The 27,893-nt window shown below is 38.6% G+C and overlaps 1 protein-coding gene across 8 annotated transcripts in view; it reads left to right on the top strand.

Moving 5' to 3' along the window:
• KDM4C (lysine demethylase 4C) overlaps window positions 1-27,893 on the top strand; it is a 428,768-nt gene that overhangs the window by 381,093 nt on the left and 19,782 nt on the right. For 5 of the 8 annotated variants that reach the window (XM_055302072.1, XM_055302067.1, XM_055302069.1 and 2 more), the window contains 2 exons: window positions 5,117-5,167; window positions 7,685-7,855. In XM_055302072.1, the coding sequence (XP_055158047.1) occupies window positions 5,117-5,167; window positions 7,685-7,855 (222 nt within the window). The remainder of the gene's footprint in view (window positions 1-5,116; window positions 5,168-7,684; window positions 7,856-27,893) is intronic. The other 3 variants (XM_055302073.1, XM_055302075.1, XM_055302074.1) reach the window with 3 other exon arrangements.

Raw genomic sequence — 27,893 nt, 5'->3', positions numbered from 1 at the left:
AAGTCAGGTTCTTGTGTCACTTTAGGTCACCCAGAATTATTACTCATAGTGCCTCCATAACTTCACCCTTCACAGAGATGCCTTCATTCAGTTTCATTTTGCTGTATCCTTTTATCTTCAGTGTATACAAGCACCATTATATAAATAACATTGTAATTTTTTATAAGGCTGTTAGAAGGTTGACGGCTGTGCCTTTAAATATTCCAGGTGGTAAAATCTTTTTTATACTTTAGTATCAAGAAAAATTTGTCTTTTAGAGGATGAGGAAAGATTTACAGTTATTTTCTACTAACTCTAGCTACTATTTAAACAATTCTGTCAGTTTTGAGGCAGTGGTGGCATTAACAGTTTATGTGACTCTGTCCACAATAGAAAACACATTACCATTGAGATCTCAAAATATTGCTTATGTTCTTCACAACTTTGAAACTAGAATATTAATAGGTATTAGACCTGCCACTAGACATTCGTATTTAATACATTATTAAAGAAGCAAAGATATTACACCACAAATTTGTTTTTCAGTATTGTTTCAATATAATTCATTTCTTTTGTAGTCTTTGTTGCTTTATTTTATACATTTAAATGTATAAACATTTAAAAACATTGTTTAAAACATTTTTCTGAGTAGATGCCCATAGGCTCACAAGGTAGCCAGGGGTAGGGGTTCACAGCACCAAACACTGTTGCAAACAGCCTCCCTGATGGGTACAGGAGCCTCATGTGTCCTTCAGACCTGGTTCAGATGTTCCCTGTAGTGAAACTTGTTGAAGGGTCCCTTCCTGTGCTCATCTGGGCATTCTTGATGACTGCATTTTGGTCAGCTATGTCTCTCTTTCCTACCAGCCTTTAATCTATTTGAGAGAAGAGACTTTCTTATTCTTTTATTTTACTCTTCACCTAACAAGGTGCCTTACTTGTAATGAGCACTCAGTTATTGCTTATTTAAGTGCCACTTTTTTCACTCAGTGTCCATCCTTGCATTGCTTTTCCTCTTTGCAATACTTGCTAGCTGGTTCTTGGATCTTTGACTCAGAATTTACTGCCATAGTATACTCATCAAGTAAGCAGCAATGATTTCTTTCATCCTGTTTTGTCAACACTGGCTTTAAATTTCTTGGAATTAACCTATTTGATGTTGGCATGCCTTTAATGAGCCAGTCCAGGTATTAGGAACATAGTTAGACATCTTTTTTTTTTCTTCAAGTATGATCATTTATTTCCACATCAGTAGAATCTTGGGAAAGTTAGAGTGCTATGTAATTAGGACTTATTTCTTTTCTAAGCCCAAACCTGACAGCAACATAGTGGGAAGAAAACTCTTGTACATTTAAACAATTGGATCCTATTATTTGTGTTGCCTCTTAGGGGTGATGGGATGCGAGTATAGCAAAGAGTCACAGAAAGATTTGTTGAAGGGTTTTGGTTTTGTTTTGTTGTTGTTCTTGTTTTTTTAAATAGAACCCCAAACCTGAAAAATTGATCCATTTTTCTGAAACAACATGTCTTAGGAATTAATGATAGTTAAGTACAAAATAAAGGCACCTTTTTTGTTATCTCATGCCTGACCTAAATATAAGAAATACAAGTTAAGTCAGATGAAATTTTATAGCTAAATCTGTGTTATCATTCCACTTTACAAAGTGTTCAAGTCCTTCTTTTATCTTGTTTAACTGAAAGATAAATGATGAATGTTGTCTTTTCTGAATATTTTGGCTTCTTTTTTTGAGCATATCAGTTAAGTAGACCTGACTGTGAATTAGTTGTTATTAAAATAAGTTAGAAACTTGCAAGGACTCTTCAATTTTATTATATTTAGTGTTTCAATAATAATTAAAGAAATATATAATAGAAAGTACAGAGAAGTACATGAAAGAAGCAAATAAAATTCCATTATCTGGAGTTACGTATGCTAGTGGTTTGGCATATTTTTTCTTAGTATTCTTTTTTCTTGGTTGTGTGTGTGATAAACCATCACAAATGATTAAAACAATGTTAAAACAATGACAGTTCTTTAGCTTGTGATTCTGTAGGTCATAGACTTAGGCTGGGCTCAGCTGGGTGGTTCTCCTATTCCAGGACAATTGCCTTATTCATTTTTTTTAATAAATTAATTTTTATTGGTGTTCAATTTACCAACATACAGAATAACACCCAGTGCTCATCCCGTCAAGTGTCCCCCTCAGTGCCCGTCACCCATTCACCCCCACCCCCCGCCCTCCTCCCCTTCCACCACCCCTAGTTTGTTTCCCATAGTTAGGAGTCTTTATGTTCTGTGTCCCTTTCTGATATTTCCCACACATTTCTTCTCCCTTCCCTTATATTCCCTTTCACTATTATTCATATTCCCCAAATGAATGAGAACATACACTGTTTGTCTTTCTCCGATTGACTTACTTCACTCAGCATAATACCCTCCAGTTCCATCCACATTGAAGCAAATGGTGGGTATTTGTCGTTTCTAATGGCTGAGTAATATTCCATTGTATACATAAACCACATCTTCTTTATCCATTCATCTTTTGATGGACACCGAGGCTCCTTCCACAGTTTGGCTATTGTGGACATCAATTGCCTTATTCATGTATGGTCAGCTGCAGAACAGCTTACCTTTTCCTGTCAGGTTTCATGTCTAAGGCCTCAGCTCTGGTCCATGTGATCTTGTACCTACCAGTAGGATAACTTGAGTTTACTCACATGACAGAGTCTAGGGCCCCTAGAAAGAAACAGCAAAAGTGTGCCTCTTGAGCAAAGGCATTGAATTGGCATACTTTTGTTACATTCGTTCGGCCTAGGTAGGCTAAGGCATGAGGTAAGCCCAGATTTGAAGGGCAGGGAAATAGCGTCCAGCCCTTGATAGGAGGAGCTGCAAGGTCATTGAATAGATGTGAAAACAGGAAGGAGTGAAGATTTATGGGCATTTTTGCAATTTACTACAGTGTATGTATATGTGTCGTGTGTACGTACAGAAGAATGGACTGTATGTTGCAATTATACATCCTACATTTTTCATCTCCAGATAAGTTTCAAATCCAATTTGCTAATTGAACTCTGAGTAGACCAAGGAGAATGAATGCTTTCTTACCTGAGAAGTATCTCAGTGGGTATGTGGAACAGAGGACGTGCTCAATAAGCCTGAAAAGAAAGAAAAAGAAAATGTAACTTCTTTAGGCAAGTGCTTGAATTCCATTAGATCCATTTCCTGGGAGGTTTTATTTCTCCTCTGATTTCTGTCCAGATTTATTCTCCTCATTGATGATACAAAGGCACTTGAGATAGGAGAGCGCCTGCCTCTTGGCCTCATGTTAGCTTCTCATCATCTCTGAGATCTTGGAAAAGGCCCTTGACTGTGTACCACAGCTACTTCATCTATTTAATGAAAATAACTATCTCACAGAGTTATTGGGAGAATTTAATTAACACAGGTATATGGACGTATGATGGTAACTCTACATGTATAATTGTGTCCAAGAACTCTGATGCTTTTGTGAAATGTCTGTAACATTTTCTTAACATTTTCTCCCATCCTCAGCATTTCAAACTGACTCTAGCTTTATTTAAAAGAAATTGTGCTTTTTTCCCTTAAACCACTGTTTGTTCAATTCTGTTTATTTATTTATTTTTGTTCATTTCTGTTTAATGCATGTTGAAGGAAATTTAACTTTTACAGTCTTAGCCTGTGTACTAATTTTCAAAATACCATAGACATTTCTATAATTTGATGGAGGCTTTTGCATCATGTTTGTCTTCTTTGATCAGAAATGACAATGTTGGGATCCCTGGGTGGCGCAGTGGTTTAGCGCCTGCCTTTGGCCCAGGGCGCGATCCTGGAGACCCGGGATCGAATCCCACGTCGGGCTCCCGGTGCATGGAGCCTGCTTCTCCCTCTGCCTGTGTCTCTGCCTCTCTCTCTCTCTCTCTCACTGTGTGCCTATCATAAATAAATAAAAAAATAAAAATTTAAAAAAAAAAAAAGAAATGACAATGTTAACATCAATAGATTCTTAGGCTTTTCTGACAGGAAATGTTTTTGAGATGTATAATCAGTTAAGGGCATGCTTATCAATAAATAAATTTTCCCTGCAAAAATAATCAGAAATCCTATCAAAATAGCACTATGGACAAAATCTCTTTTCCTTAGTACTCCCCATGAAATGGTCATGCCTGATGCTCATGGAAATTTTTTTTAGATGAAGGTATTTACTTTGTGTGCTGACCATCTTTCCAAATAGTCAGTTTGCATAAATTTTAGGTCCTAAATATGAAAAAGGTGGTTGTAGTCTAGAGTCAACCTTTCCTCTGTCAAATTTGTATCACTTTTCTCTTCCCCTGGCTGACCACTTCTTTCCAGACCCTGCGTATTTTACCGTAAACCTTCTTTATTCCTTCCCTACCCACCCCCAAGAAAGATGAACATCTTCCTAAACCTTCCCTCCTTTTTTTTTTCTTTTCCCCTTTCCGGGCTATGAATGATTAGAATTAGTCCTCTCCCATTTTGAAAATGTGTCTGTACCCATCCTCACAGTTTGTTCATTCATTTTTAAAAATTATTTGTTCTTTCAATCATTCATTCATTCATTGTTCATCCTGCAGCCACAGTGTTGTACGTGCTGTTCTGGGTACCGTGAAGAAAAGACTTGTAGGCGTGGCACTGATGCATGGGTTTTGTCCTGTTGTAGGAGGAACAGTCAGTGAAAGTGTCATTTGGGCAGGGCTTTAAGAGAGTTGCAAACAAAGTCTGTGGGAGGATTGAAGGTGGGGGAGGAGGCCTCCTTGTGCCTTCCTTCCTGAGGACCATAGCTTTGTGCCCATGTTTGGCAAGAGTTAGAATCAGAAGCAAAGGAGGTAAAGAGCAGGACAGTGATGGTTTGGGGCTGGATTCAGCCTTGTTATGTGAAATCAGGGTGCTGCAGTCATATACGCCAATTACTGCAGATGGCAGAGAAGAGTGGCGTATTAACCTGGGGCTAGGGCCTTAGGTAGGTATGTTCTCCACTTATAAACATGAAACAAGTTAACAGTTGTTAAGAACCAATTGCCCATAAGTCTAGGTAGTTTATGTACTTTATCCTGTTTTTATAGGAAACCTTTAATGTAAGTATTATCCCTTCTACAGATGAACAAGCTGAGGCTGATAAAGGTTCAAGATCACAAGATCACGCAGCTAGTAAGTAGCAGAGCTTAGAATTAAAATCCAAACCATTTTTTCCTTTGAGGGTTAATTCCAATTTTAATAAAATATGCACAAAGGAACTAATAATACCATAGTAAAATACAGCTCCTGCAGTCTTAAACAGGGGTGTTTTTAAGTCAGTTTGACAAAGAGGAATGTCTGCAGAAAGCACAGCCATTGTCACTCATGGCCATTGTGTATGGTCACACATGGTCAGCTGTGACCTGTACAGTCTTAAGTGGTTGTGGGCCAAATGTTGGAGTTAGATACCTGCAGACTGTGCTTTTTACTCATTTTCATTATGATATTTGAATTGTGTTCTTACTTTAAAAGGTTAGATGTATTTAAGGAGGTTGGGTAGAGAAATGAAACAGGCAACTAGGTAATTATTTCAGCAACTATAACATACTGTGGCCTAGCTATTAATGATTTTTACATCACAGGTGTCTGGCTGGCTTAATCAGAAGAACACACCACTCTTGATCTTGGGGTTGTGAGTTCAAGCACCATGTTGGAAGTCGAAATTACTAAAAGGAAAAAAAAAACCTTAAAATCAAACAAATGATATCTACTTCAAGCATAGTGCCCTTAAATCACTATAGCCTTCTTACTGTTGTCCTTTGTCGAGATGTTTATACACCTAACTACACCTAAAGGCAAAGAAAACTTCCCCAACCAACCCAGTCTACACTGGGGAATGACATCAAAGAGGAAAATACCCTTTTATTTTGTTAGGCATGTGAGAAACTAGATGGCAGAGCTCAGTCTACAACTAGGAGACTGTAGGAATATGCTTGTTGGGAGGGAGCCACCCAACCAACCCAGCCCTCCATCCAAATCGTGAGCATTTGTCCTGAATTCCTTATTCCAGGCCCTCGTTTCCCACCTGGCCTATCACACACAGTAAGTTCCCCCCTCACCTTTCTCCAACTATGGTGATATAAACCTGGATCACTTTTCTTTTTTTTTTTTTTTTATTTATGATAGTCACACACACACACACACACACACAGACAGAGAGAGAGAGAGAGAGAGAGAGAGAGGCAGAGACACAGGCAGAGGGAGAAGCAGGCTCCATGCACCGGGGACCCGACGTGGGAGTCGATCCCGGGTCTCCAGGATCGCACCCTGGGCCAAAGGCAGGCGCCAAACCGCTGCGCCACCCAGGGATCCCCGATCACTTTTCTTTTATACTTAAACCTCTCAGTGGCTTCCTTCGACCCACAGAATAATGTCCTGACTTCTTGGAATAGCAAAGGAACTGCCCTCCTCTCTTCTTCCTCCCCATAGCCTGACTTGTGGGCCCCAGACCATTTCTGCTGGCTTCTTTTTTCCTCCCCTCCCACGTAAGATTGGATGTGTGGAGAGTAGGAGACTCCTGTTTAACAGGTGTCAAGTGCCAGCTAGTAAATGTGGAAGGATTACCAGAGCAGCTGAAATCAGTATATCACCACCGTCACAGGAAAGATTGGATCAGGCACGACTCGTCAGTGGATGCTAAACCTAAGCAGATATGTAGGAATGGGATATTTGCATGGTATTAAAGGTTCTCTCACAAATTGCTTATTAGTTGTAAGGGTAAAAGGGGATTATAATGTGGAGAAATTGGACTACAGTTTGTTTAGAATCAAAATTAACATCACCATTGAGAGGCAGACAGACATCATGGACCTCCAGATGTGATATCCTAAGAATACAACATTATCTGTGTGGTGTTCTAGCCAGGAATGTATAGCTTGAATCTAATCATGAGGAAACATCAGGCAAATGCTGTATTAAAAAAGGAGGGAGAGGGAGAATTGTATTCTTCAGGAGTATCACTTATGATTATACAAAGACAAAGAATGGGTGTAGAAATGTTCCAGATTAGAAGGGGCTAAAGAGAAGTGGCAGCAAAGTACAGTACCTCCTGGATTTGCCCCTGAGAGCAGGGATGGGGTGGGGAGAGTTGGAAAAACCATGAAGATCATTATTGGCTCATTTGACAAAATTAGAACATACATGGTTGATCTAAGTATCATATCCATGTTAGATTTACTAAAATTAGTAACTGTACCATGGTTATGTGAAGGGAAATGCCTATTTTTAGAAAATACACAACTGACATATTTAGGAGTAAAAGCCGGTGACGTATGTAGCTTACTCTTAGATGATTCTGGGTGGACTGTTAATATTTATATAACAGACACATAATTTTTATATACGTAAATATACATGTATATAAAATAGAGACAGAATATGCAAAAATGGGGAAATAGGAAAATGTTAAAAATATTGATATTGATAACAATAGTTGAATCTAGGTAAAAGGTCAAGAATACATAGGTACAACTCATATACTTGTAACTTTTAGGTTTGAAATTATTCCCCAGTAAAAAGTTTAAAAATTAGAAATATATATCATGACCACATGAATTTTTTTTCTAAATAAATATATATTTTATTTTCCATCCCTACCTTTTATCTTTCTCTTGTTTCTTTTCTCTCCTTTTTCTGTGCCCCTTCTTTTAGAAGTCCAAGGCTGGCGAGAAGGGTATCTCTGTGGGACAGACAGTCATCACCAAGCACCGGAACACCCGGTATTACAGCTGCAGAGTGATTGCTGTGACATCGCAGACCTTCTATGAGGTCGTGTTTGACGATGGCTCCTTCAGCAGAGACACATTCCCTGAGGATATAGTGGTGAGTCAATTCCTGGGGTTCCTGCTCCCCAGTTTATTTTTGTATAACTAAACTAGCTAAACCTTTCAGCAATCTTTCTTTCTTTCTTTCTTTCTTTCTTTCTTTCTTTCTTTCTTTCTTTCTTTTTTTCTCTCTTTCTTTCTTTCTTCTTTCTTTTTAAATATTTTATTTATTTATTCATGATAGACACACACAGAGAGAGAGAGGCAGAGACACAGGCAGAGGGAGAAGCAGGCTCCATGCAAGGAGCCCGATGTGGGACTCTATCCCAGGTCTCCAGGATCACACCCTGGCCTGCAGGCGGCGCCAAACTGCTGCGCCACCGGAGCTGCCCTCAGCAATCTTTCTTTTGGCTTTTGGAGTAACTCACTTCACTTAATATTCAATTCAAGTGTGCTTTTTGGCACTGCAAAGAAGTATTGTTTTCCAGGATACTCTTAAAGCTCTTCATACTACATAGTAGTCATGAGAACTTAGACTCTTCTTCCCAAATTCTTTTAATTAAATGAAAAGTGTATGTGGCCAGGAAACATAAAATGCAAATTCACCAATTCTTTTCTATTACAGAACATGAGCGTATTTGAATTCCTTTATTACTTCTTTTTCTTATTTAACTGGAAAATATGGCTTTTATTAATCTGACCTGACAGTGACGTCTGTAATCCAACAGAAACATCTGTGCATGTTTTGTATGGGAATAAAAAAAAGTCACATGGGAAAAATGCTGTGACTTTAACTGATCTTCTTAACTTGTCTGGTATAGGGCAGCCTGGGTGGCTCAGCGGTTTAGCACTGCCTTTGGTGCAGGGCGCAATCCTGGAGACCCTGGATAGAGTCCCACATTGGGCTCCCTGCATGGAGCCTGCTTCTCTCTCTCTGCCTGTGTCTCTGCCCCTCTCTCTGTGTGTGTCTCTTATGAATAAATAAATAAAAACCTTTAAAAAAAAAACTGGTTCAGTATGGGATGCGTAGGTGTGTGCATATGTGTGTCTGTCCCCGTAGTTAACACCTTGGGAATGTGTCTCATGGGCTTGCTTTTTAATGGGAGATTTCAGAAGAAGAACACTTTCTACAAAAGGTTTTTTGAAACCAAGTTTAAATCATATCTGAGACTAGGGTTGGTCCAGCAGTCATCTTTTTATCCCTTTTGTAGTAAAAAGAAATGTCATTTTGGGGGAGCCAGGCCTCAAAAGATGTAGTTGTAACCTCTGTTTTATCCTGGGTCAGTTGATGTTTTGTTAGAAGGGTATTTCTTAATGACTCTTTAATAATTATGTGTTATGTGCAATTGATAATTAAATGTAACCATAGGAGATTTCTCATAAATATTTCTAGAATTTTGTTTTCCTGGGGCAAAAGTAAGATTGATTCAGTCAGCATTGTTATCCTTACTCTCTGTGCCATTAAGAGAGACAAATATGTAAACAAAATGACCTTATTTGGAAGACGTTAAAACAAATGAATTTAAACAAATAAAAAATCCCAGGACTTGATTATACAACAAAAGGATGAATTGTGTTTCTTCACGGAATTCTACCTGGAGCTTCCCTTTATTGCAGTGCCATTGCCATTGATAATCAGCAGCCTATTAACAAGCTCTCCTTGTTAGAATTAGTTATGTCTTGAAGCACTCAATCCACAGTTACTGAGTGCCTGCTGTGTGCCAACACTAGGTGCTGGGAAAGATAATGAGAACATGTGATTCCTGCTCAGTCTAGGGGGTGGTGGGCTGTAAATGGGTGCTTTCTATACCATGCGAGAAATGCAATAAATGAACCAAAATCAAATTACTACCTGTTGGGTCCAGAAAAATGGACTCCATAGGATTAGTAAGGGTTGACTCAGACACATCCCACAGGCCAGGACTGCATCAAGAACATGTTGTGTTTGAATTGATTTCATCCTCATAGCCCTACATGGTAGGCACTGCTATAATTTACATTTTGCTGCTGAGGAAACAGGCATCAAGAGATAAATAGTTTCCCCAAGGTCACATATAGTTAATCAGTGTCAGAAAGAGTATTCAAACCCAGGATCTGGCTCCAGAGCCTCTGTTCTTAACCCCTGGGAAGAAAGGAGAAGGGATGTGTGAGGGCAAGAATGCAAGATACCAAGACCTTGGCTTTCAGCCCTGTGCAGGTACATGCTCACTTCAGAATTAGTCACCTTTAGTGCAAACTGTGACCAGTGAGCTGGCAGAGTCGAGGAGACTGCTGGGCGTTGTGGGGTTGGATGGCATGGCAGACTCCTGAACACGAGTCCCCAGCCTGATCAAATAGGTCTTTAGCCATGACAGTGTTTAATGAATCCTAAATTCCCTTTCACTTCACAAGTCTCCACATACCCAGCGAGTTGTGAGCTTTCCTAAAATGTCTTTAGCTTGTATATTGGAAAAGAATGTCTGTGATCCTGGAAGTGTTTTGCAATTCTAAAAAGTCTCTCCTTTGACACCTTCTGTTTCCTCTCTCTGTGAACCCCATACAAAGATGACTTTAAGTATGTGTGGGTGTGTGGGTGTTGAGAAGAACACAGGCCCTAAAATTCATAGGATTGTTCAGAAGCCCTTGCTTTTAAGTCAGTAAGAATGAAGAAGCAAAATTCTTTACAGCTCGATTAACTATTACTTGGCATATCTGATAAGGATTTGAGGTTTAGCAGCAAGTGGTACATGAGTGGTCACACCTGTAGCCTTGGAGTGAGGTGGGGGAGCACATGCATGTGCCTGAATTTGTGTGAATGATAATTTCTGCAAGCAAAAATAAAATATTATCATCTGTGAACAGGTCTTCTTTCTTTCATCTGATCTTTTCAAACCAGTAGGGTTTGTGTGTTTATATTTGATATAATAAGTATATTAAAAGTGTGTATGTATACATCTTAAAAGTGTATATATATTAAGATTGTGTGTGTATATATATATGTCGTATATATATGATATTTAAAAATTTTTGGATTTAAATTCAATTTAGTTAACAAATAGTGTATTACTAGTTTCAGGGGTAGAATTTAGTGATTCATCAGTTGCATATAATACCCAGTGCTCATATCACATTCCCTCCTTAATGTCCATCACCAAATCACTCCATCCCCCCAGCCCCCTCCCTTCTCCAGCAGCCCTCAGTTTGTTTCTGAGAGTTAAGAGTCTCTTATGATTTGTCTCCGATTTTCTTATTTTATTTTTCCTTCCCTTCCCTTGTGTTCATCTGTTTTGTTTCTTAAATTGCCCATATAAGTGATATATGATTTTTTTTAATAAAGAATTGGCCTATGTGATTATGGAGGCTGCAAGGGCCCAAGATCTGCAGCTGGTAAGCTGGAGACCCAGGAGAGCTGATGGTGTGTTCTGAGTCCAAGTCCAAAGGCCTAAGAACCAGAAGAGCTGATGATGTAGTTTCAGTCCTGGAGCCTGCAGGCCTGGGGTCCATGGAGAGTGGATGTTTCATTTCAAGTGTGAAGGCAGGAAAAGCCAAGTTCCAGCTCCAAGCCAGTCAGACAGGAGGAATTCCCTCCTATTTGGGGAGTGGGGGGGTCTTTTTGGTTCAGCCTTAATTTTTTTTAAAAGATTTTATTTATTTATTCATGAGAGACACAAAGAGAGAGGCAGAGACACAGGCAGAGAGAGTAGCAGGCTCCACGCAGGGAGCCTGATGTGGGACTGGATCCCAGGACTCCAGGGTTATGCCCCGGGCCGAAGGCAGGCATTCAACCACTGAGCCACCCAGGTGTCCCTTGATTCAGCCCTTAATTGATTGGATGAGGCCCATCCAAACTAGGGAGAGTAGTCTGCTTTACTCAATCTATCAATTCAAATATTAAATCAATCTAAAAACACCTTCACAGACTCACCCAGAATAATGTTTGACTAAAGATTCTTCGTCACCTTGTCACAGGAGAAGCTCTGATTTTATGGCAGAATGTAGTTTCCTTCTCTATAAAGTAGCCACATTGTTTTGGTTGGTTTGTAGCACTCTGTAGATCCACCGCATTAGCCATATACTTTGTCTTGGTTATCATCTAGGCTTCCAACATAGCCAGGTCATAGATTTTATAAGGCAAACTTTTAAAATTTAAAGGATTATCAAGGAATGGTTGGGTTCTGTGTTTCTCACTGAAATTGATGAAAGCCTCATGATTAAATGCCCGTGTAGTGTAGTAGTATGTCAACTAGACCAGTTTGAGATGGGAAACTTGATATGTTTTAAAATATAATGTAGTATATAATGAAGTATACATATAAATTATACTTATTCCTGTATATGATATAATGTAAATATGCCCACAGCACCATTTTTCAGGCCATTAGTTGCTGCAGTCATCCCACCTCTACTTTTGATCTCCGTCTACACCAGAACTGTCTTCTGGTAGGGATCCTGCCTGGTGTTTTATTGGGGAGTTTCATCAGGAGATAAGAAAAAATGTAATTGGTTCATTGCTGTCTCCACATCTTGCAGATGGTGGCAGAACAATTATTTGGTGGAAATACCAAATACATTCCACATTCCTCAGAGAAATTAGCTGATATACCTGTGGCATCTGACACTGGGGTAGAAAATGATTTTTTCTTCTGTTTGTCTGTAACTCTAATCCACACAATGTGCTTATCAGGTGTGAATGCCTCTGGAAAGGCTCTTTCATCAAATGCAGTATGACATCAGTCTTACTGGCTACTGAAGAACTGGCTTCTCTAAGCTGTGGGTACTTGCTACCTAAAGTAGCTGTAAGGGTACAGCACAATTTCAGTTTTTTAACTTTGAAAATCAAATTGAGAAAATGAAGTTTAATCATCCCAAGCTATTTATTTATTGTATGACATGAATGTAGTCCCTTATGTGGCCTGAGGCTTTAGTAAAGAAAGTCCCACTGTTGTGGAATCATTGATAAACACAACAGAAGAGAAACCTCCAATGCAGGCTGGCCATTTTTGAAAATATACTTGCTAGGCATCAAAATGCCTGTGCTAGGATTACGTAACTAGAGAGTATTTGGAACGGTAGGGAGAAGCATTCTTTGGACTACTAGGAAATTTCTTTCCATACCTAGGCACTCTATCTCTGTGATATCTAGAAAAATGTCCAAAATTTTTCTTCTCAACAATACACCTGCAGAATATGTGTATCAGCCCAGTTAAACTTAGTATGCAATCTATAGCTGTCAAGGGAAGTAATAAAAGATGTATTGCTACATACCTCCATCTGTCAGTCTGAAATTGTGACACACTTCCTGATGAATTTTTTTGTCTCCTCCTATTTTGATGGGAGTGAAAGTTACCCATTTGAGAGAACACAATGAGTACAGTGATTCCAGGACCTCCTTTTAGCTGCTCCTAAAACCTGGGATCTTCTAGCATGCCCATGTTGTCATTAGAGTGATGGCTGCTTCCTTTCGTCTGAGCTCATTTCGGGGGAGGGGGTGGTGTGGCAAGATCTAGATAGCTTTAGGATGAGCACTTAACATTCACCACTGGGTGTGAGAAGAGAAACAGGACCATTTAGAAATTTGACAGCGAGAGTCCATCACTGAAATTTCCATGAGGACTTGCTACATTTTTCAGCCTCTGTTGAAATGTGAAATAAGCACAAGAACTATACTCTTCAGGATTCTAGGGATGGATTGTCTGGCCTTTCGTTTTTGTGGGGGGTGCCATGCAAACTCAAGTTCTTAGAACTCATTTTTTTTTTCTCAATTTGCCTATTAAGGCAAATTGCTTCAACTTTCAAACCTCAGTTTTTCCCACTAAAAAAGAATAATAGTGTTTACTTTCTGGAATTACTGAAAAAACCTGACACAGTTGGCACAAAACCAAATTTTGTAGGATATTAACTTAAGTCTATAGAACATTTTTTGTTTTCCTTTTTCCTTCCCATTTAGTTTATGCTGTCTTTTTCTGGTCTTGGTGAAATTCGGTTAGAATGGATGTTAGGAGGAATAGAATTCTCTTCCTACTCGTTAGTTAAATGAGTGCTCGTACATGTGATATTTCACTGAGTCAGCTTACCATTTCCATTGCTGTAAAGCAGTCTTACCATCTTCAGACTTTATAATAACCTAATTCTCTACATTTATGCTTGTATTTTTCTGGGTGTTTAAAGTGTTGTTTCAGTGGCTTTTTATAACAAACCCTGTTCCAAAGTAAGTTCATGCTCATTTCACAGATGTGATACTTGCCAGGTCACAAAAAAACAAAACAAAACAAAACCAAAAAAAAAAAAAAAACTTTGAAAAAGCTATGTCCACACTTCCCAAACTAGGTGGTGATATAGTTAGGTCCAGAATGCAGGTTGTCCTCCTGCATCCCAGTGCTTAGTGCTTCCATGCCTTGGGGCACCTTTCTAGGATGTCTGCTCTGTGACATAGCATACCTGTGGTAGAGCCCCTTGAACCTCCTTGGATAGGCCTGGTGTGGGAGCTGTCAGTAATCAGCATCCCACAGGCGCCACTTGGAAAAAGTAGGTGTAAGGGTGACCTGAATGTTCTAGAGGCAGAAGAGAATATTTGAAGGAGTTTGTTAAACTTTTTAGTTTCCAGAAACATTTTATGCTATGGATCCTGGGAAGCATTTTCAAATTCATATTGGCTCCTAGATTTTAAGGTTCTCTGGGTTTTTAAGTCAGATGGAAATCTTGCCCCATCTCAGACCATCTAGGTTATGTTTGCTCCGGATTGATGCCCCTTACCTCTCTCTTCCTTTGACAGTCTTTGGTTCTTCTAGAATCGGTGGAAATTTGCCAGCGACATCTCTGAGAACTTTTGTTGGTTTGGGATTCCTGCAGATATGGTCCACATGGCATTTAACTGTTCAGGAATGGTACCCTTAGTTCTCTTTCTGGAACCAAGGAGCTGAGAGTATGAGGTGAAAGCTTTGCCAAATTTCCATTAACTTTTACTCTTTCAGGAAGCCTTTAATAAATGTTGTAAAAGAATATGTTATTAATTGGATTTTAATCTGTTTGATTTAAAGTCTACTTTTCAATAAATAAATAAATAAATAAATAAATAAATAAATAAATAAAGTTTACTTTTCAAAGTCTTCAAATTCAACTGACAAACTTACTTATAAATTTAGTAATTTTTGCATAAAAAATAAATGCAAACTCACTTGTTCCCTTGTATTATTTATATAATACATACATTGACAGGTAAAAGCCTAACCATTTTAAATTTAAGTAATCAAATTTCCTTGGACATCTTTTTTTTTTAATTAAAGATTTTATTTATTTATTTGAGAGAGAGCAAGAGAGATCACAGAGAGAGAGGGAAAAGCAGACTCTTTGCTGAGCAGAGAGCCCAATGAGGGCTTGATCACAGGACCCAGAAAGCATTACCTGAACCGAAGGCAGATACTCAACTGACTGAGCTACCCAGGGACCCCTTTTCTTGGCCATTTTAACATGATTATAGATTCAATATAAATGACTCTTACAAATATTGTGATTTTTGTAAGCACTTAATGTCCACAACTAATTAATCAGGCATTAGCTTAGTAGTTCATATTCTCCTAAGTATTTCAAACATCTCCAAAAAACAACACATAAAACAGTTCAATATTTACAAATAAACTACTACACCTTTATAAAAATGGTTTGTAATGGAGAGCTTGTATTTAAACACAATTTAACTGATAGGTAAATAAATAGAATCTACCCAACTGAGGCGGAATATTACTGTATTGGCTAGGAGTTTAGAAAAAATAATCAAAGAACTTCAAGGCCATTCTGAGGAATCGAGTGTGGCTGTACTTTTTTTTTTTTTTATTTTTTTATTTCTTTATGATAGTCACACAGAATGAGAGAGAGAGGCAGAGACACAGGCAGAGGGAGAAGCAGGCTCCATGCACTGGGAGCCTGACATGGGATTCGATCCTGGGTCTCCAGGATCGTGCCCTGGGCCAAAGGCAGGCGCCAAACCGCTGCGCCACCCAGGGATCCCGTGGCTGTACTTTTGAAGACTAAACCCACAGTTGCTGGGCAGGGGCTCCTAATTAAAGACAGCTTTCATCTGTTGATTAGCTCTCTAAACGGACTCCAAGTGAACTAAATAAACGGTCTCACCTTAGTGGGGGTAGGTACATACCAGGCCCTGCTATTTTATTCACTTGTGTGTAATTCTCATGTGGCTTTTTGCATGAGAGCCTGGGCACACCAATGGAATGTTGAAGCCCTTGTTTGAGTTGGACTCCCTTTCTCTTTTATAAATTGTATGTATCTCATTGACTACAATTCTGCAGCCATCATATTGACAACTTCCATTTAGCACTGGTGATCCTCTGAAGAAAAAAGTGTGTTATCACCCTGATATTTCATGTAGGAGATTAACTAGTTGCCCTGAAGGCACAACGTCAGTTACATTTTCCTTCAAATATATACTTCTTTCACTTGACAGTGTTTCTCTTATTTCTCTTTTGGTAATTATCTCAAGGTGATTGGTTTGGGAACTTATTCCCAGGAGACAGATTCCTGGTATTTCCTTCCCAACCTTTTCTTTCTAAAGGGGCTCAAGGTATAGAACATCTCATCTTCAGTCTAACAAAATCAAAATAACTACCTTGAACTTGAGGGCAATGTTATTAATTTCCAGGACTTCACCATCTCTTCTCAGCTCAGAGCTTGGGCCCAAGAGTGTCCGGCACCATGAATCAAATCCACCCTGTGTTTGGGAATATCCAATTATATCATTCATTCTTTTGGACTTACTTGTTCAGCACTGTGCTAGGCACCACAGGGAATTCAAAGATGTATCAACCTAGGTGCTAGGTGTAGGAGTAGTCCTGGGTATTCTGGAGGCAAAATAAAATACCCAAGTGGGTCTGAAATACTGAGGAAAAAGTTGTTCCCAGAAACATTCCATACTATGGGATTCTGGGAACCTCCTCAATTTTCAAGTCAGGTGGCCATGCAGACAGTACAGTGGCAGAGACCAGGTTGATAAAGAGGCCTTACCTCTTATCAGTGAGGCCACTTCAGCTTTGGGAATTCATGCCCCATCCCATTCTAGCCCATTTGTGTTAATTTGTTCATCACTGATGCCCCTTACATCTCCTCCCTCCAACCAGGAGCTGATCTGAAAGATTTTAAAAGAAAAATACCCAGTAAAGTTATTGTTAAGTTCTGAGATGGAAGCAATCATGATGGGCCAGAGTGTTGAGGAAGTTACACAGGGGAGGAGAGAGATGAGCTGGGTTACTAACTTTTAAGAGGTCTTTGTATATCTTAGACACAAGTTCTTTGTTAGATATTTTACATTTTTTTCTCCTGGCCTAAATTTCATTTAATGAATATAACTTTTTGTTTATGCATTTGCTGGTTGATGGACATTGGATTACTTCTAGTTTGAAGCTATTATGAATAATATTGCTATGAACATTTGTTTTCAAGCCTTTGTATAGATGTGTGTTTTCATTTCTCTGGGATAAATATTTAGAGGTAAGATTATTGAGTTGTATGATGAGTATATGTTTAGCTTTATAAGAACCTGCCAAACTGTTTTCCAAAGTGGCTGTACCACTTTGTAGTCCCACCAGCAATATCTGAAGTTATAGTTTCTCTAAATCCTCACCTACACTTGGTATTCTCGGTCTTTGGATATAACTATTCCAGTGGGTATGTAGTAGGATCTCAGTGTGATTTTAGTTTTTATTTCTTTAGTGACTAATGATTTTGAGCATCTTTTTAAGTGCTTATTTGGCATTCAGACGTCGTCTTTTTTGAAAGGCCTATTCAAATATTTCACTTTTTTTATTACATTGTAAGTTTTTTTTTATATTCTACATATGAATCTTTTGTCAGATGTGATTTACAAGAAATTTCTCCCAGTTTGTGTCTTGCCTTTACTTTCTTAATAGTGTCTGCAGAGCAAAAGTTTTAAATTTTGATAAAACCCAGTTTATCATCAGTTTGTTCTTTACAGATGACGTTTTTGGTGTCCTGAAATCTATGGCTAATATAAGGTCACAAAGATTTTTCTCTTAGATTCTCTTCTAGAAATTTTATAGTTTTAGGTTTTACATTTAGAACTATGATCCGTTCTGAGTTCATTTTTGTGTGTGGTGTGAGGTCAGAATTCAAGTTCTGTAAACTCCCAAGTTCTGGGAACAACCATGCAACCTAACTTAATGAACTCCTGTAAGGATTAAATGAGAGAAAGTCTATAATCATTATGGTGCAGCACCTTACACATAGTAGGTGCTCAGAAATGTAGTTCCTTTCTGCTTCTTGCCTTAACTTTCTCAAAATTGTGCTACAGAAGGGAAAAATCCATACCAGCTGTTTCTTTTAATGTTCTGAACTTCTAGAATGCCATATGACCAGATCTACTTAATATCAAGAATATTTTGGACATGCATATTATATACGACTTTAAAAATTTAATTTCAACATAATTTTTATATTTTAGAGAGAGCATAAAATATCAAACAGTGGTTCCTTCCATGATGAGATTTTAAATATGACTGTGCTTAGATCTAAACAATACTTGATATATTTTAGATCAGTGTTTCAAACCAGGGCATATTTTATTTTTCCAAAGAAAGAAGGAAAGGAAGAGGAAAAAATTTTTGTTAGCAATGTAATGGAAATTAATGAAATGCTCACTTAAAGAAGAAATTAAACTCCAAGTTTTCCATTTTCACTTGAACTTGTTTGTCATAGTACTTATCCAAGTTTGATATATGACATTCATTAGGCTTTGAGTTTAAAAACAAGGATTATGTCTGTTTGAATTACTGTTATATACTTTATTCTCAGTACAGGACCTGGTTTATAGTAAGATAATAAATAGTTGTTGAATTAAGGACTAAATAATATTAATAGCCAATACGTATTCAAGTACTAAGTTTATTATTCCAAGTCATACCTTCGACAATTAGTATGTTATTTTAAAATCCATAGTCAATGTTAAGAATTGTTTTTAAGGGCAGCCCCAGTGGTGCAGCAGTTTAGCGCCGCCTGCAGCCCAGGGCGTGATCCTAGAGACCCTGAATCGTGTCCCACGTCGGGCTCTCTGCGTGGAGTCTGCTTCTCCCTCTGCGTGTGTCTCTGCCTTGCTCTCTCTTTCTGCATCTCTATGAATAAATAAATAAAAAAATCTTAAAAAAAAAAGAATTGTTTTTAAATTTGAGTCAACTTTTATGTTGTAACTTTCATGTCCTTTCCAGGTAAAGATTATTCAGTCCTTAGAGGAGAGCTGTACTCCAGCAGTAGTCCCTGCAAAAACCCAAGCCTTTAGTGTTTGGTCTTCCATATATGATTTCTTTGAAGAAAGAAGTCTCTAGCCCTGAAAAAATTTGAAACCACTGGTTCAGATGAAGTAAATTTTATGTTCTGTGAAAAAGGGCTAAGAGAACCATGGCATTAATGCAGCTGCTGTTACCTGTGTCTACCAGAGAGCAGGACTGTTGGGAAATGTCTCTAGTGGTCCTAACAGGCTGCCTGCCCCATGAATATTCAGCTCCAAACTGAATATCAGTGACATCATTTCTAAATCTTAGAGTAGGGCTGAATTGACTTCCATTTAATAGAAAATATAAACACATAATGAAAATTCTTCATTTCTTTTAATAAATATGTGGCCAGTTGTCACTGTTGCTTCACATCATAGTATCAGAATGTCACCATTCATTATTGACCTTCTATTCCTCCTTAAATAAAAATGGCACCCTAGCTGTTTATGATGCAAGGTTTCAAACTTTAAAATTTTTCCTTGCTCTAACTTCCATTTTTATCTCAAACCTTGATACTGACCCTACTGTGGTATGATCATGTATGCTTTATAAATGCCTTAAATTTTCTGGAACCAGCCCTTCCTATAACACAGTGGTAAGCACAACGTTCTGCATACTATTTCTGAAATATACAGCTAACACTGAGAGCTTCCTGAGGCAAATAGTCAACAGGGGGATTCCTATTTACAAGCCCCTTTACATTATCTTTCACCTTTAGCCAACCCCAGGTGCTAACACACTGGGATATAGCACATAAATTGGTATCACATCCCAGAAGATATTGAACTCATATATCAACAGAGTTTATGTTCCTATATGACCATGGGGTTTAAATTATTTTAGTAATAGAGTAAACTTAGATTATTATTTGACAATAAGTCAATACTTATCCAGAAGTCAATGTTATCTATTTATTGATGAACTGACACTGCTCTCAATTTATTATTTCCTTTTCACACCTTAGTTGAAAGAGATTAGTTGATTTTCATGGGTGAGAGAGAATAAGTAATAAATCTTGCCTCATTTTACTAAGCAAATGCTATTTTGAGGTTAGAGTATGTGGGTTTACCCTTATATTTTAGATCATGTTTATACTGATACTTTAGGGAGAGGAAAAATGATGTATGGAGAGAGAATAGAGTGTGTTTTTCCTTCAGTTTCTAATCTTTTCCTCAGAGAATGTTCTCCACTGAGAAGTGAATGGAAAACTTGGAAGCTGTGACCTGCTATAGTATTTGTTGGTTGCATGTGTTTCTGCAGATCAGCTGCCTTGTACCATCTGATTTCTTGGCTTCTGTAAGTTAGAGGATGTTATGTTTGCAAGTTTCCTATGGTTTAGATGTTTTATCCAGTACCATTAAACATAAATGTTTTAATAGCACAATGTGTTATATAATGTTTTATACATGGCTTTTCAGATGCAAGCAGGGTTTCCAACAGTAATTAGTGCTGATGTGATCGGTGCCTGAAAAAGATGCCTTCTGCAGATTGATGACTAACAACTCAGTTAAAAGGGAAGAGGGTTGTTATTATGCATATTTCTAGTAGTATAGTTATAATGATATATTTATAGGCTGCTGTTTTTAAAACATGCCTTTTATTTACACTTTTTAGCCTTTAATTAAGAATAATCTGACCTAATGATTCATTTTGTGATACCTCCTTTTGGGGGGAGTAAAAGATATGATTTAATCTTCGAAAGCAGTTTACTTCATTTATACCATAAAGGTAATGACTAGCACAAAACAAGTACGGCTGTGGTGGTTGCATTCTACACAGCCAATATCTGCACCCTGTTGAAATAGTGACTAGAGAGCTGTTGAGAGAATGTAAACGTGAGCACCATTGACAGTGAGCTTCTGTAATGAGATAAGACATATCCTGTGGAGATTATCTCATCATTCAAACAGACTTTTACCAAGCTGCTAATAGTAATCTTTATAACTTTGCTTCCTCTTCTTACTAGATATTTTGTTCCCTTCCTGGGCGAGGAATTTTTAAAATGATTTGTGTATGAAATTTAATACTTAATTTTAAAATTTATTTCAATACTAGTAAACTCCTCCCCCCTTTTTATTAAAGATTATTTATTTTTTCATGAGAGACACAGAGAGAGAGGCAGAGGCACAGGCAAAGGGAGAAGCAGGCTCCATGCAGGAAGCCCGACATGGGCCTTGATCCCAGGTTTCCAGGACCACACCCTGGACCGAAGGCCGCACCAAACTGCTGAGCCACCCAGGCTACCCCCCTTTTTAATTTAGACAGAAAACTCTATCCCATGTCATTAGTTGTGTTTCTGTGGAATTTTGTTTCACGTTATGTTTTGCTTTTGTCTTTCTATGAAGTTGAAAGGGCAAATATCTAACCAGTGTCTGCAAGTGGGTTCCCTCCAGGGGAAGACTAATGAGGATAGGGAGACAATTTTGTTGGTGCTCCAGCACTTTTTCTTCTCCAGGTGTGAGGGGCTTATGTGGATGTGGAAGGCTGGTGCTCCCCCAGGAGGCCCCTCTTCTTACAGAGAAGGAACTCCTACAGGGCCAGGCCTTTGATTAGCCGCATCTGGATACCTGCATATGGTGATTTATGGATTCCCTAGTCAAGGAATATCTCACTCTTCAGTAAGTGGTAGCCTTACCGTAAAGATATGTTTATAGTGAGCTTCTATTACATACCAGTCATTTTGCTGGCCCAGGAAACATGATGGTGGTAAGAAATGAAATTAAAATGGTTTTTGCTCTTATCAAATTTACCATCTAGAGGGAAAGAGTAACATACAACAGTTCCACTAATTAAAATGTACTTAAAATTGAGATGAGCCATGGGATGATAGGATTATGATCCTATAGGAATATGTAACCAAAAATACCTAATACAGATAGGTGATCAGTACATTAAGTAGACAAAGGACAGAGATTGAGTATACCAAACAAAGTATGCACAAAAGCTGTTGTAGGAAGGAGGATGGCCTGCTCAGGTCATTGAGAGGTAAATGATGAGCCTTAGAGAAGGAGGAAAGGACCAGACTAGGTTAGGTTTTGAAAAGTATGTTGTAAGATTGGGTCTTTATTCTAAGAGCAGGGAGAAGCCATTGATGTTCTTAAGCAGAATTCTACATGAAGAAATTGTTACAAAGTATTTTCTTTTGCTAGAGTGGAGAAGATGAATTGGAGATGCTGGGAGGCCAGTTAGGAGAGCGTTTCAGTAGATCAAACAAGAAATGATGTAGCTTGGACTAAATTAGGATCAGTGGAAGATTTGGAAAAGGACTCAGTGGTGACCTGATACTGGGGCTGGGAAGAAAAGAGTCAAAGGTGATCCCCAGGGTTCTGACTTGCTTAGCCCAATGGAAGGTTACACCTGTCAAGGAATGTTGGAGGAAGTCCAAGTTTTAGGGCCAAGATTATGAGTTCACACTTGCAAGACCCCTGGTTTGCATAGCCTAGGGTTTTTTTTTTGGGGGGGGGGCTTTGTTTGCCTCAGTGTTGAAGAGATACTGAGTAAAAAGGCTGTGTGCCACAGTGTGAGGACAGACATTGTATATTTTAGAAATGGTGTGGTCAGGCACTTCCATTTTCCTCTCTCAGTGAACACATTGTCTCATGCACATTTACACACAATTACCTCTGTCTTGCCCATTTGATAAAACAGTGGATGTTTGCCCAAGTCATTCTTCAACATGACAATGTGGCCACCAAAATTGATGTCATGTTTACCTTTATGGTAAAGGGCAAAAATGATACAGAAACATTTAAATTGTGCATAAGTGCACATATATAGACTTTGACCTCACTGTAGATATCATCCTAACTTTTCTTAATCCATAGCTCCATTCTGCACTCATTTACCTGATTTTGCTTCCTCCAACCACTGTTCTCTGTGAATGTAGCCTGGGTACTCCCTCTTCCAATTCTGGAACTTTTAGGTCCCTTTGCCTTCAGTGGCTGTGCCTCTTTTCCCCAGGGCTCTCACATTATGAACCAGTGTAAGGATGATGCAGTTGCTGTGTGCCCTGGGAATAGCTCTCATTTTCTGAAGGAGATGGACTGCATGGCCTTCTAGAATCTTGAACATCCCTCATTTTTTAGAGGGGAAAGGATCAGTGATTTACATTAGCAGACAAAATATGTTTGGTTGTCAGTAATAAGAGTTAGCTAATATTCAACAATCACATATGCACAGTGTTTTGTATAATGTACACATGGTTGGCTAAAGTTCAAGAAATACAGAAGAATATGAAAAGAAAAATACAAGTCTATGCAGCACCCCACATCTAGGTACAGCCCCACTTACTGTATATCCTCCCAGGATTTTTTAAATGCGTATACAAGCTTTATGAGTGTGTACGTACATGCAGATTTTTGTTTGAGTGCACTAGGCATAATATTGACTTGATAAAGCTAGGAATTGCATCCAACAGACTATTCATATTACCGCTAATTGGTTGTTAGTGATGGATTTTAAAACCATTTCCTGGAAAGCCATCTCCTTTTCTCTCCCTCTACTTCCGTAGTACTTTTTCACAGTATCATTTCTGAGGTTTTACCCACACTCACTCCCTCTTAGTTTAACCTATAAAAGCCAGACTCAGCTATTGTGGTACCAGCATCATATCCACTGACTCCCTCTTTTAGATGCCCATATACCTCGTAATATACCATATACCTCCTCCCTTTGACATATTTTTGGTTCACTGTTGCCACTACTTGCAAATCTACATCAGTTCAAATCTGTGGGTGTATGTTTCAAGGAAAGTAACAAAGATGCTAAACAAAACTTTAAGAGTTTTTTGGGTAGGAGATTGAAAAAAAGACTATCATAATTGAAATACTAATTGACTGCTCCAGTGTTCATTAAGCAAGTCAGATGTTAGCAAGAATCAGGCCTCAAATAAAGATTAGTAGCCAGCATGAAAAGAACAAAGAGGTTCCCAATTCAAAGGTTTGTTAACTATCAGAAAGAGGGCACAACAGAAGCCTCAGTGTAATGCTGAACCAGGCATTCCAGGCTTGAGTATGATCTGTAAAACTAAATTCACTGACTGTTTCTAATGTGTTTTTAAGTCTTTGGATTAAAAGCTCTCTTTTGGATAAATCTGACAATAGTGTGTTATCTATATATCATTTTCATTCTTGTCTGGGAAGGTAAAAACAGCAAAATTCTCCCAAATTTCACATTAAGATTATTTTGATTTGACAGTCTTTTGACAACACAAGAATCGTTTGGGGAGTTTGTGAAATTTCTGACTTCCCTTTAAGGGTAATAGTGTTGAGTAAATAGATTGATTCATTATCCTCTCCTCAGCCATCTTTGTCTTACCATTTGTGACAGACTAATCTCTGCAGAAATAGGTTGGTAGTAATTACGCACATCCTGTTCTTCATAAGATAGTCTGTTATGAACATGATTGTTTAAGTTTATGCATTCATGTTAAATCTGAAAAGAAGGACATGTGAAATTAACAGAAGACGTGGCTTACGTGGGAAGTATTTATAGAATGGGGTTGCTCACATTGGTATGCTCAGGCACATTTGCAACTTTGAGGAAATTCTGGATTGCTTCATTGGTAGATACATCTGCTTCAGGACTTGTCTGCCTCTGAATTTAATATAATACAGGCTGACATTTTTTTTTTTTGACAAATCCTATTCTCACAAATCCTTTCATTTGCCTTCACCCCTTCGTATTTCTCCTGTTTAAACCCGAATGTGGAATCCTCTCCAGATGTTACTCATTTGCTCAAAATCTTGCACTGCTAGGCTATAAAATGCAAAATTAAATTAAATGATAGCCATCTCTTGGTGAGTTGTGACTCCATGCAAGTCATTTCACTGTTCCATCCTTCTTTATAAAATGGGGGCATTGTCCTAAGGAAACCTCTTAGGCCTCTTCTGACTCTGGCAGGGAAGAAAGCAATGGGTTATCCTTAATGATTTCTGACTGTAAGTATTAGAATGTGCCCCTGGCCTAGCTGTCCACTCTTTTGCACACACATTCCCCTTTCCTTTTTTTTCTTTTAAAGGTTTTATTTATTTATTCATGAGAGACACATAGAGTAGAGGCAGAGACATAGGCAGAGAGAGAGAGAAGCGGGTTCCATGTGCAAGGAGCCTGATGTGGGACTCGATCCTGATCCCGGGTCTCCAGGATCATGCCCTGGGCTGAAGGCAGATGCTCAACTGCTGAGCCACCAGGCATCCCATACATTCCCCTTTACTATTTCTGGGTCTCAGTGGCCACCTCAGTGTCCATTCCAGGCTAGCTTGGGTGAGGCCCAGAGCTGGAAAGTGACTGTTGATTTGGGCACACAGCTGTACATCACAATACGGCATGCCATTTATATACTGCAACATCATTTGGAGACCAGAAGACCAAGCTCTTCTTAGGTCTCGGTCCAGGAGTAATTAATTCTTGACATGTTTTTACACACCTTGGTATCATTTTGCAGTTGTACATTTTACCACATGAGTTTTGTAAAAGCCTTTTCCACACCACTAGGCTTTCCATGCACTCATCTCTTTCATTTTGTCTATGTTTTTTGCTTCACCCAATGGCGAGTTATCCAGTTGGTTAAGGTAAAACAGACCTTCTTGTATGCCCCTCAGAGAATGAGGTTGTACTATATGAATAAGTTTCCTTGGGGTGTTGATCCATAAAGATGCTCCCTTTCAATGGCCATGAAAGAAGCCAATGTCATAAGGAGCTGAAGGAGCATAGCCACATAGATACTGAAATTAGATTAACGGAGAAAATAACTGTCCATCTGTGCCTGATTCTTTTCCCCATTCATTGCATACTCCATTTCCAATACTTTGATGAGGGAGGACTGACAACTTGACAAGAATTTGAGAAATCTAGAAACCATAATCCTACTCCACTGTAACTTCAGTGAGGCTTGGACAGGGCGCTCACTGAGAGAATCTTAGCCAGGGATCTCTTATCTAAAAGCTCTGCTAACCATTGGACCAGTTCAGGGCTGCTGCATAAATAAGATAGGATAAGGGGTAAGTCCTCTTCCACCACAGCCTTTAAACCACCCACTCCCTCCCCTAACCCTCTTCTGTGATTCTCTCAAATTCCCACCCCCTGCAGGAAGTCTCCTATATCATAGCCCTGATGACTGATCCTCAAGTCCATTGTTGAACACTACAAGTGACAGGGAGCTCTCTACCAATTTGTTGCTGTAATTATTGGGAAGCATTGATTTCTTTTCGTGGAGCCTAAATGCTGCCTCTGAGCCACCCCAAGAACCAGTTTTAGTTCTTGCCCTCTAGAACAAAACAGCTCATTCTCTACTCACAGCTTTTTACCTGTTTGTGGAAATCTATCAAGTTCCTCCTGAGTTTTCTCAAATCCAAAGAAAATTGTCCTCCTACCTCACCACCTAATACATATTTACTGTGTGAAGGAATGAGTGATCTAATGAGAAAGTGTCTTCCAGGACATCCCTTAGGATGAAATTCTTTGGACCATGTCCCACTCAAAATGTTGCTCTCAGATGTGAGAACACTATACCATAAACCCAATCTGATCATGCAATCATGACAACAACTTGTTCTTTTGATCTAGCCATTGAACACTTACCAATGCAGCTAGAAGGAAGACTAGTGAATTATTTATGTAGTTACTAAAAATCATGTTTTCAAAGGATATTTAATGTCACAATATAATAAATGGAAAAATCAATATATACAGTATGATCCCAATTATATATAAAAACATAAATATGCAAAGGAATAATCCTCAAAGGAAATGCATTGAAATGTTACTGATTATCTCTGGAGAATGTAATCATAGGTGATATGACTTTCAGTTTTATCACCTTCTTATAGTTTCCATATGAGCATGTTTTATTTATATTTATTTATATAATTTTTTAAGTTAAAAATATTTTTTAAAGATTTATTTATTTACTTATGAGAGACACAGAGAGAGAGAGAGGGAGAAGCAGGCTCCCTGTAGTGAGCCCAATGCAGGACTCAATCTCAGGACCCTGGGATCATGACCTGAGCCAAAGGCAGATGCTCAACCACTGAGCCACTCAGGAGTCCCTAAAAAAGTTATTTTTAAAAAAAGATCTGAACCATTCCAAGAGCTCCTTATATTGTGACTCATTTTCCCTGGTTTTCTCTATCTGGATCCTTTCAGAATCTTCTGTCAAAATTTCATTTTGGTTCTCCCATCTCTTGAGGCATTTTGAAGCTCTCTGGAATATGATAACCACATAGTATGCTAATAATCATTCTGTTAAAGTAATTTGCATTGTAATTCTATGACAGAGGAGTTCTTACACTTACCTTTTTTATTTTTTTATTTTTTTAATTTTTATTTATTTATGATAGTCACAGAGAGAGAGAGAGAGAGAGAGAGAGGCAGAGACACAGGCAGAGGGAGAAGCAGGCTCCATGCACCGGGAGCCCGACATGGGACTCGATCCCAGGTCTCCAGGATCGTGCCCTGGGCCAAAGGCAGGCGCTAAACCGCTGTGCCACCCAGGGATCCCTTACACTTAGCTTTTTTAAAAAAAATTTTATTTTAATGTCTGTATTTCCCACTAAAGAGTTGCATGAGTAGAAACCCACATCTGTTTTTCTCAGTGTTCCTAGAATACAAGAAGTGCTTGAAAATTAGATGTTGAGTGAATGACTGCCCCACCTGTCCACTTATTGGCCGTGTGACCTGGGGCACATAATTGTGCTTCTTTACCTAGATGGGAGACAACACTTGCTTACTGACCCTACTAGGTTGTTTTGGATTTCAACTAGGATAACCTTGTCTTATCATCTTTTGTAGTAGGTTCTTGGCTTCTCCGTGCATCCTGTCTGC

The sequence above is a fragment of the Nyctereutes procyonoides genome, unplaced genomic scaffold (assembly GCF_905146905.1).
Source record: "Nyctereutes procyonoides isolate TBG_1078 unplaced genomic scaffold, NYPRO_anot_genome, whole genome shotgun sequence".
Taxonomy (NCBI): Eukaryota; Metazoa; Chordata; class Mammalia; order Carnivora; family Canidae; genus Nyctereutes; species Nyctereutes procyonoides.
This window is presented reverse-complemented; position numbering and strand designations above follow the sequence as displayed.